The sequence below is a fragment of the Aythya fuligula genome, chromosome 27, assembly GCF_009819795.1.
Source record: "Aythya fuligula isolate bAytFul2 chromosome 27, bAytFul2.pri, whole genome shotgun sequence".
NCBI lineage: Eukaryota > Metazoa > Chordata > Aves > Anseriformes > Anatidae > Aythya > Aythya fuligula.
The window spans coordinates 1,134,384-1,144,501 of NC_045585.1; the positions used below are offsets into that span (position 1 = coordinate 1,134,384).

The 10,118-nt window shown below is 63.4% G+C and overlaps 1 protein-coding gene across 1 annotated transcript; it reads right to left on the reverse strand.

The window, feature by feature from the left end:
- Positions 1 to 1,723: 1,723 nt before the first annotated feature.
- ARID5A (AT-rich interaction domain 5A) lies at positions 1,724 to 5,223 on the reverse strand. The gene is made up of 6 exons (XM_032204115.1): positions 5,202 to 5,223; positions 4,380 to 4,548; positions 4,223 to 4,275; positions 4,043 to 4,140; positions 3,801 to 3,948; positions 1,724 to 3,596 (listed from the first exon to the last, which is right to left on the reverse strand). The coding sequence occupies exons 2-6, from the start codon at positions 4,432 to 4,434 to the stop codon at positions 2,304 to 2,306; spliced, it is 1,647 nt and encodes a 548-aa protein (XP_032060006.1). The 5' UTR covers positions 4,435 to 4,548; positions 5,202 to 5,223; the 3' UTR covers positions 1,724 to 2,303.
- Positions 5,224 to 10,118: the final 4,895 nt, after the last annotated feature.

Genomic DNA, 10,118 nt, shown 5'->3' on the forward strand with positions numbered 1-10,118 from the left:
GACCTTGCTGCACCCAGGGCCTGCCTCACCTCGCCTCCTTTCCCTGGGGCTTTGTGGAAAAGTTGGCAAGGTTTGATTTTGTCAGCCAGCTGGGTTCAGTCCAGGCAAAGCCTCTGCCGGGGGAGGTTGTATCCAAACGGGGTTGTAACGGGGAGGCCGGACAGCGCTGAGCTGAGCCTGCAGCTGCGGACCCGTTGCTCTCCTGACTTTCCACCGACCCTGCTCCGAGCCCTGCCGCTAACCCCTGCTACCTGCACCGAGTCAGGGGCACGCTCTGGTTAAAAATGGGACCAGATGCCCTGAGGTGCAAAACGCATCACCTGCTACTGCTTTGTCTCTTCCCCATGGGCCCTGCACCTCCCAAAAGGCACGTGGAGCTTTCCCACAGGAGCCAGCACCAAGTGGGGACGGGCTGGGTCTCTGCTTGCTTCCTGCACTGCGGCTGCACGAGGGACACCGTGACCTGCCGCGGGACGTGAGGGGTGGCCACGAGGCACAGCTCTGCCAATCCCCCTGGGCACGGACCAGGGCAAAACGCAGCCTGGATGAGCTTAAACTGAGAGACCTACGGACAGAAGCGTGTGCACGGCTCCTAAAAGCTTGGTCAGCTGCCACCCTGCTGTGTTTTCGAGCAGCCCAGCTCTGTCCTAGGCTTCAAGTCACGATTTCCCTACTGCAGTGCTGCTGGAAGGCTGAGGGATGGGGCGCTCCCATTTCGCCCCGGTGCCCTCGCTCCCAGGTGCAGAGGGAGCACTCGAGCCCTGGGGCTCACAAAGCTGTAGGCGGTTTGGTGGCAGCATTTGGGGCACAAGAAGTGCCGGGGCAGCCTGCAGTGTGTGTGTGTCTCATGTCCAGGCTGGAGGACCCACAACTGACTGGTTCTACCACGCTGCAGAAAGCTGCTCCCTGTCTCAGCAGCGATGACTCCTCTCACCAAGTCTAACCCTAAAGGCATCCTGGTGACCAGCACTGCCTGGGGATAATTTTAGCTCTTTTTCTGCTTTCTGTGGAAGCAGAAGTGGTCCTGCAAAGCTGATTTACCGCTGCTGCTCCATTTCTCCACCCAAAGCCATCACCCTCCTGGGGGATGAGCAAGTGCCACCAGCTCGTTGCCCTTTCCACAGCTCACAGCCAGGAGCGCAGTCAGCAGTTGCTCTGGTGGGGAGCAGCTGGTACAAGAGAGTCCTGAGGGTCCCATGAGGAGTTCAGGTTGTTTGCAATGGCTCATCAGGAGCTCCTGCAGGCAGAAAGCAGCTGGAGCTGTGCTGTGCAGGTCTATGTGGGTTTGCTCCTTCCTCTGGAGTTGTCCTGGGCCACCTGTCTGCCACCAGTGTGCTCCTCTCCTCTCCCCAGCTCCTGTCCGAGGTGCTGCCTGTCCGTCTGTCCCCTCCCAGATGTTCTCAGCCATGCAGGAACATTTTGGAGCCAGGCCCCCCCACGGTGCCGTCACTGCACTGCCCTCAGCCCTACGGCACCCGCAGCCGGACACACGGATGCTCCAGGAAACAGCTGATAGTCCTCGGGGCTGGCAAAAAGCTGCCAAAAATGATACAGGAAAACCTCTCCTTCCCCAGGGAATGGGGGCAGCCCCGCAGGTAGGTCTCAGCCTCAGGGTTGTGAAACGCCTCCAAAGGTGAGGCTGGTGCCCCCCAACCCCACCCTGGGAATCCCAGAAATCAAGGACACCCCAAACACCGCCAGGTTGGGACCATCCAGCCAGTTTTATTTTGGGATGCTGCCGTTCGCCACCGGCTCAGCCCCTTGGGCTGTTGGAGGTGCGTGGTGGCAGCGAGAGGAGCAGCGGGCATGCTTCTCACGGATGCTTACCGCGGTCCTGAGCCCCTGAACAACCTCCGGAACCCCCTGCCCAAGGCAACGTCGTTTAAAAATAAAATTGCATTGCTTCCTAGGAGTGAGCAGGGGCTGTGTACCAGGGCGCTGAGCAGCATCCAGGTGAGGTGGGCACAGCCACCGCTCGGCTCAGCCTCCTCTCGGCGCTGGCCACGTGAAACTGCGTGGGGCGCGGCATCTCTAACAAAACAGAAACCTGCAGCTCACTTTGCTCCCTTTTTTATATATATATATAATATATATATAACCTTGTGATATGGGTAGTTAAGTCACCGGCGAACGATGTCAGATACAAACAGCTCTAAGATCAGGAGTAAAAATGACACGGTCCAGCTCAGCTCGTCTCTGCCGTGGGACGCGGCGGCTCTGAAGCAGCGATGGGCTCCGGCCACCGCGGCACCCCCACGGCCACCTCAGCGGGGACGAGGCCGGTCCGGATCGGGGCGAAAACCCTACAGCTTGGCATTGCGGTGGAAGGCCGACGCGTGCGGGGTGGTGTAGGAGGTTTGGCTGTGCCACGTCGCCACGGGGTAGAGCCGGTGCTGCAGCGAGCTCTCGTAGGACGCGGGGTAGTGCCCGGGACCGGTCGCCAGCGGCCGGCACAGGTCGGAGGGCTGCGTGGAGGCGGCTATCAAAGGGCTGGGGAAAGCAGGGATAACAAAGGGGTTGACGGAGAGGGACGGCATCAGCGGCGCTGCCGGGGTTTTGAGGTGCTCCAGCGGGCTGGCGAAGCTCACCGGGAAACGCAGCATCGCTCCCTTGTAACCGTCCGGGGCTGGAGGCACGGCGGGCAGCGGGGCGGCGTAGCCAGGACCGGGCACGATGGCTTTGGGCTTGGCCAGCACCGGCTGGCCCCCGGGCGAGCCAGCGCCCTTGTCCCTGCCCTCGGGCTCCTTGACGAAGGGGGACACGGCCCGCAGCTTCTTGCTGGGGCCGAAAGCCTCCTCCTCCCGGCTGCGCTTGCCCCCTGGCACTGTGGGGCTCTGTGTCGGCGGCGCGAAGCCGGCCCCGGGGGGCACCCGGCAGGATTTAACGGCGCTGAAAGCGGCCGCCCGCGGGCCCTCCCCGCTCCACGCTTGCCCCGCTTTGCTCCGCAGGTCTTGGGGCTGCTCCGTGTCCTCCGGCTGCGGCTCCAAAAAATCCTTCAAGCTGGAGAAGTAGCCCCCGAGGGGGTGGCAGCTCACGGGCTTCAGCACCTTGTTGTGGTAGGCATGGAAGTAGCCGGTGAAGACGGCGGGCGCGGGGCCCCCCTCCTCGGCTCTGGGGTAGGGCTGGCTGTCTCTCCCCCCAGGGGAAGCGCTGGGCACGGATCCCGTCTCGCTCCGGCCACCTCGGGATGGATCCTTAAATCCAGGAGGCTCTGGGCTCCTCTGCTCCTCCGCTGGCCGGGGGGGGTCAGGGCTTGTGCTGGGGTGAGCGTCGCTCGCCCCGCGCCGGCCCTCGGGGCAGTGGCGCTTGTGGCAGTGCAAGGACTCGGCCTTGCTCACCTGGGCCAGCAGCTTCTTCTTGGCCAGCGGGGACATGATGGGGTGGTTGCCTTTGGAGTAAAAGCTGGAGAAGAGCCGTTTGTAGGCTTCGGCGTGGGCTCTGCAGGTGCCCGCACACCCCGCTGAGGGGCTCGGGGCTGGGGCCGCGGGGCTGGCTCGTCCTTCAGCTGGCCGGCCTCGCTCCGGGGCCTCCGCCGGCTCCTCCTTGCTGCCTCCGGGGGTGGCCACAGCCTCAGGCTTCGCCTTCTCCGGCGGCATCTGCAACCAAAGGGAAGTTGGGGTGGGGGTGCTGGGCCCCCTGCCCACCCCACTGGGTTTCCCCCCATGTCCTCCACTGCCGGAGGCTCAGCCCTCCGCTCTCCTCCTGCCCCAGCTCCTTCCACGTGCCCGGGATGGAGGAAGGGTCTCCGGGGGGCTCGGGGCTGCTCCCAGGCTCCGTCCCAGCCCCACGGGGCTGCGCACCTGCTCCCGGCCCTTCTCCTTCTTGCTCCTCCTGCTCTTCTCGCCCGTCTCGGCGCCCTTGGAGACCTTGTACTGCTTGCGGGGCTTGCTGGGGGGCAGCGGCTTGTCGTCCTCACCCTTGAGGTGCCGCACGTACGGGAGGACCAGCCTGCGGGGCGAGCGGGCACGGCCGTGAGCGCCGGCCTCGGATGAATCCCAGGGAGGGGAAACTGAGGCATGGAGCGGGGCTGCTGCCCCCCTACCTCTCGTAGTGGCGCCGGGTGCAGGTGGCCGCGCTGGTGCTGCCGGGGCTGCCCCCGAGTTCATCGTAGACGTTCTTCCAGAGCCGTCGCCCCGTGACCTGCGGTGGGGACGGGTTAACCCCTGCCCAAAACCCCCTTTGGGTGCCAGACAGCCCCCATGGGTGCTCCCCGGCTGCTTACCAGCTCGTAGGCCCCCAGCTTCTCCACCGCCTTGTAAATCTTCCAGAGGTTAACTGGGAAGAGAGGAGAAGGCGTCAGCGGGGCGCAGCGCCCACCAGCCCCGCTCCGAGCCCTCACCCCCCCAAAAACGCCTCCCCCCTGCCCCGTGGGGCCGTACTCTGCTTGAAGCCGAGGTGGGGGATCCTCTCGATGGGCGTGTGCCGCTCCTTCATGAACTTGTAGAGGCTGACGAGGAAGGCCTCCTCCTCCTCCTTCTCCCCGCTGGCCACCGCGTCCTCCTCGGACGCCTTCGGCCGCTCGGAGCCATCCTCGGGCAGCGGCGGCTCCTGGGGGACACGGCGCTCAGGAGGGACCCTGCACCCCGGGGTGGGGGGCACAGAAAAGTCCTGCGGGGGAAACTGAGGCAGGGCAGGAGCCCCCCCCACACACCCGCTCCCACCCCGCCTTGGCAGCCCGGGGGCATTTTCTGAGCTCTCCGTTCGTTACTCGGCAGCCCGGGCAGGCGGCCAAGTTGGTCAAAGCGCTGGAGCCGCGCGAGAACACGAGGAACGGCTTCCAGGAAAACAGAAGGGCAGAAATTCTTGCTCCGTCCCCCCCCCCCTTCACCCCCCCGCCTCCTTTCTCAGCTAAAAATGTTTCTCGTTTGTTTGTTCTACATTTTCCGGAGTTATAAAACTTGTTGCTATTTTTGGGCAAAGCAGCTGCTCGGCTCCCAAAGTACTTTTTCTTCTTCTTTCTATTCTTTTAACCGCTTGTGACAGCCGCGGCGTTTCAACGGCCGAACTATTTCGAGGCTCTTTTTTTTTTTTTTTTTTTTTTTAAACAGAGGCCGCCGGGGATGCGGGGTCAAAAACCCCGAAACCCACCGGACCCACACCCCCAGGGCCCCCCCACCTCCGTCGGGCTTTTCACCAGCACCCCAATTTTGCTTTTTTTCCCCCCAAAACCAGGACCTTCGCCCTCCTCCTCGCTTTCTCACCCCGTCGGAGGCCGGCGCGGGAGGCTCGTGCCCGGGGGGCTGCTCCGAGGCGGGGGACGGCTGCTGCGGGGCTGGGGGGGGCGAGGTGGCCCCCGGGCTGTGCAGGGTGGCGGGGGGCTCGGTGGGGCCGGGGGGCTGCTCCCGGCTGTCCTCCATGCGGGGAGCGGCGGCGCCCTCACGGTGAGCCCTGCCGGGGGGGGAAAAAGGTGAGAAATGGGGAAAAAATGGGCAAAATCCCCCCAGTTCGTCGCTTCCCACCCCCAAATCGTCGCTGCCCCTCCCAAAACAGGGGGAAAAAGGGCACGGTCCCCCCAAATTATCCCCCCAAATAAGGAGCAAGGGGGATGCCTCACGCCATGGGGTCGCCCACCGGGGTTTTCCCCCCAAAAATATTCCCCCCCCCCCCCCCCAGCCTGCCCCTCCCTGCCCAGCGCCAACTTTTTGGGGAAAAACCCTCCGAAAACGGTTAAAAAAATTTAAAAAGAGGGATGGGGGGGGAGAGGGGTGTGGGGGAGGGGCGGTCATCCCCAATACTCCGAGCTCGGGGGGGGCAGCCCTGTGGGGAGGGGTCCCGGGGGGGGGTCCCGCGCCCGGTGCCGGTGCCGCTCACCCGCCGCCGCCGCCGCGCCATGTGACTGCCCGCCTATTGGGCGGTGCCGACACGCCCCCGCCGCCGATTGGGCGGCGCCGCCACGCCCCCGCCGCCGATTGGGCGGCCGCGCTGCTCGTCCCCGCCGGCGAAAGGGATGCTGGGGGTTGTAGTCCTGCCGCCCGTGTGAGCCCGGGGATGCGCGGGGAACACGCGTGTGCAAGGGGGCGCGGGGGGGGGGGTGTTTGTGCACGTGTGTGTTGGGGAGGGGTTGTATGTGCGTGTGTGCGCGGGTTCGTGCGTGTGCACGTGTGTGCAGGCGTGTTCAGTGCGTGTGCACGTGTGTCTGTGTGTGTGCACGTGTGTCTGTGTGTGTGTGTGTGTCTGTGTGCGTGTGTGTGTGTGTGTGCAGGCGGCTCGTCCAGCGGGGTGGGTGGGTGTGGGTACAGCTGGGTGCGTGCCCAGGGGCTGTACACGCGTGAGCGAGCAAGTTCATGTGTGCAGATACGTGCCGACATGCGTGTGTGTGCGTGTAAGTGTAGGGGTGTGTGAGTACAGGCGTGTACCTGTGAGTATGGGCGTGTGGACATGAGTATAGGCATGTGCAAATGGGTATAGGCATGTGCATGTGCTTAGAGGTGTGTGCATGTGCATAGAGGTGTGTGCATACGAATATAGGGGGGGGTGTGAATATAAGTGTGTGTGTGTGAGTATAGGTGTGTGTGTGTGAACATAGGCACATGTGTGTGAGTACAGGTGTGTGCATGTGGGTAGAGGTGTGTGCATATGAATATAGGTGTGTGAGTACAGGTGTGTGCGTGTGCGTACAGGCACATACGTGTGAGTAGCGGTGTGTGTGAGTGTAGGTGTGTGTGTGAGCAGAGGCGCGTGCACGCGGGTCCCGGTGAGCGCGCACACGTGCGTGCCAGAGCTCACGTGTGGGTGCCGCGGGGCACACGCGGTGCCCGTGGGGTGCGCGCCGCCACACGTGTGCACGCGCAGAAACACGCGTGAACGTGCGCGTGCACAGCCCGGGCCCCGGCTGTGATTTCCCGGCTCACGCCCGGTTCCCGGCACTGCGAGCGCGGCGGGGCTGACGCGATTTCCTCCCTTTCTGCGAAAAAAGCAGGAAACCGGCGCGCGGCTGCCCCGAGCGCAGGGGGGTTGGGGGCTCTGGGGGCAAAAAGCGGCCGCTTCGGGGGCGAGCAAGAAAAGCGGCGTGAGAAAGCTGCGCTGCGGCAAAGCAGGAAAGTTTGAGCCCGAACAAACTCCGGCGCCCCCCGCGGCACCGCGCTCCCCGGCCGAAGGCCCGAGGGATGCTCCCGGGACCCCTCGGCGCTCCCCCCAAATTCCCGGTGACCGGCGGCGGCCGGGGGCGTCACGGCCGGGAATAGCGCGGGCGCGGTGCCAGGCGGGTGAGTAACGCCTGAAGTCACCGCGGGCCCGCCCCCACCCTGCGCCCACCGCCCCCACCCTGCGCCCACCGCCCGCCGCCACCCCGACCCCAGCCCCTCGCCAAAACGAGGGGGGCAGCCCCAAAAATACGGGAGGAGGAGGGGGGGGGGCTCGGTGCCGTTGGGTTCGCCGCGGGCTCATCGGCGGGACCCCGAGCCCGGAGCCCACTCGTGTTCGGCCCCACGCGGCGCGGCCGTGGGGCGGGGGCCGCGCGGTGCCCCCAGCCCGGTGCCCCCCGGCACTCACCGGTTCAGGACGCGAGGGGCGAGCGGCTCATGGGCGGCCGGAGGAAGAGCGCTGTGGGGCTGCTGGTGTTACTGGGACGGGGATGAAGGGCTGAGGATGACTCATCCCCACTCAGGGAAGTGGCGTGTGTGGCTCTGCGTGTGCGATTGACTCTTTCCTTACCGGAACGGACGGGCTTTTCGGGGCTCTCGCCAACCGGCAGCCGGCACCTCGCTGTATGACTGTGCCGGACTTTCCGGCTCCAGCCCCCCCCACACCCCAGCTCCGATCCCGGTGATGCTGCCGGGGCATTGGGGACATCACCGGGGCCGGGTCCCCGTGCCCTGGGTGCCGGTGGCTGCGTGGCCCTCGTCTCCCCGCTCCCCGGGTGGCTTCGTGCCCCCAGCTCGGTGTGTCGGGGGTGGGCACCGCGGCGTTGTCCCTGCCCGGTGTCCCTCCCGGGCTGGAAATGGGCACCGAGCCACCGCTGTGTGTCCCCCCCCTCGGCACCCCCGGGGCTGGGACCGTCCGGTAAAGAGGGAGCGAGCCCCCGGCACCGCCCCGGGGCTGGGCGCTGCTTTCCAGGGACGGCGGCTCCGTGCCACCGAGAGGGACCGTCCCTGCTCCCCGGTCCCCGGTCCCCGGTCCCTGGTCTCTGGTCCCTGGTCCCTGGTCCCCAGCCCGGGTGTCGCGGTCCCGCCACCCACAAACAGGGGCTCTGGGGGCTGGGGGGCTGCTGGAGCACCCATGGGTGCTCAACCCCTCGGCATCCCGGCCGAGAATCCCCCCCCGGCGGGTTGTGAAAGAGCCCCGAAAAAAAAAAAATAAAAATCCCCCGGTGACTCATTTGGGGCTAAACAGCCAGAAAAAGCAGAACCGGGGGGGGGTCGAGGGGGACGGGGACGTTTCGCTCCTGTCCCCCCCACACACACACCTTGGGGTAGGAAAGGGGCAAAGGAGCCCCCGGGCAGGGGACAAACGGGAGGGGGCTGAGACCCCCCCCCAAAAAGCCGGCGGGGAGGGGAGAGAGGAAGAAGCAGGATGAGCCCGAGGGGGGAGGGGGCAGTGGGGGGACCCGGGGGGGGCTTTTGGGTGCGATATTAACCCTTTCGTTCCAGGAACGCTCTCGCTTGGGCTTGACTCAGCAGCAGTCAGAGCGAAAGCCATCCCTCGTCCCCCCCCCCTGCTCGCGAGGGGCCTCCCGTGAGATTTACCAAAAGAGGGAGAAATGGGGCGGGGGGGGGGCAGCAAGTGCGGCCCCCAGCCCGTGCCATTGGAATAAAAGGAGTTGTTATGTTAATTCCCAGGGTGAACGCTCATTGCTGGGATGGGGAATTTAAAGCCCCCCCCGCCCCGCAGTGTCGCAGCCGGAGCACTTCGCCCCCACGCTGCCCCCCCCCCGGGGACCCCCGGTGCTGAGCCCCGCTGGGACGCGGCGATGCCGGGCAGGAAGTTGGGGCAGCAAAATTACCCCAATAACAGCGAAAAAGAGCTTAAAAAACCCCAAACCTCTGCTTCCTATTCCCCGCTCCGGTTTCTATTCATGTGTGTGTGTGGGGGGGTTATCGGGAGGAGGTCGGGGCCCCGCATCGCTTTGCCCGCCCCGTGCCTCAGTTTCCCCTTGTGCGAAGCCTCCTGCGGCTCGCGATGGGTTTGGGAGCGACCGAGGTGCCGCTAGGGGCCGGTGTCAGGCTGGGAAAAGCCGAATTTAAGGCTGAGTCCCCCCGGTGGGGGCCAGCCCGCGAGGGAAAATCGCCCCCCAGTGGGTTTGGGTTTTTACCACCACGCTTGGGGGAAGCAGCGAGCGGCTGGGGAGGGGTCGAGGCAGCGCTGGGGTCGTCGGCGTGCTGAGAGGTGGCAGGGGGCAGCCCTGGGCAGAGCACCCCGGGGTCCTGCCGTGGGCTGCTGGGGGTAAACGGGAGGGAAATAAGGGGAAAAGGGGGAGGGAAGAAGGGAAAAGGGAGAAAAAGAGAAAAAAAAAAAAAAGGGGGGGGGGAAGGAAATAAGGGAAAAGAGGTGAAAAGGGGAAAAGGGGAAAAGGGGGGGGGGAGGGAGAAAAGGAAAGAAGTGGAAAAGGGAAAAAATAGGGAACAGAAAAAAAAAGGAAAGAGAAAAAAAAAAGGAAAAAGAAAAAGGGAAAAGAAAAAAGAAAAAAGAGAAGAGAAGAGAAGAGAAGAGAAGAGAAGAGAAGAGAAGAGAAGAGAAGAGAAGAGAAGAGAAGAGAAGAGAAGAGAAGAGAAGAGAAGAGAAGAGAAGAGAAGAGAAGAGAAGAGAAGAGAAGAGAAGAGAAGAGAAGAGAAGAGAAGAGAAGAGAAAGAAAAAAGAAAGAAAGAAAGAAAGAAAGAAAGAAAGAAAGAAAGAAAGAAAGAAAGAAAGAAAGAAAGAAAGAAAGAAAGAAAGAAAGGAAGAAAGAAAGAAGGAAAGAAAGAAGGAAAGAAGGAAAGAAAGAAGGAAAGAAAGAAAGAAGGAAAGAAAGAAGGAAAGAAAGAAGGAAAGAAAGAAAGAAGGAAAGAAAGAAAGAAGGAAAGAAAGAAAGAAGGAAAGAAAGAAAGAAAGAAAGAAAGAAAGAAAGAAAGAAAGAAAGAAAGAAAGAAAGAAAGAAAGAAAGAAAGAAAGAAAAGGAAAAGGGGACAAAGAAAAAGGGGAAA

Excerpts from the sequence above, each read along its gene's own strand:
- ARID5A (XM_032204115.1), bottom strand. The coding sequence starts at position 4,434 with ATGAAGGAGCGGCACACGCCCATCGAGAGGATCCCCCACCTCGGCTTC. Across the intron at positions 4,276-4,379 it reads CCACCTCGGCTTCAAGCAGA|TTAACCTCTGGAAGATTTAC; the intron begins GTACGGCCCCAC and ends CTCTCTTCCCAG. Across the intron at positions 4,141-4,222 it reads AGCTGGGGGCCTACGAGCTG|GTCACGGGGCGACGGCTCTG; the intron begins GTAAGCAGCCGG and ends TCCCCACCGCAG.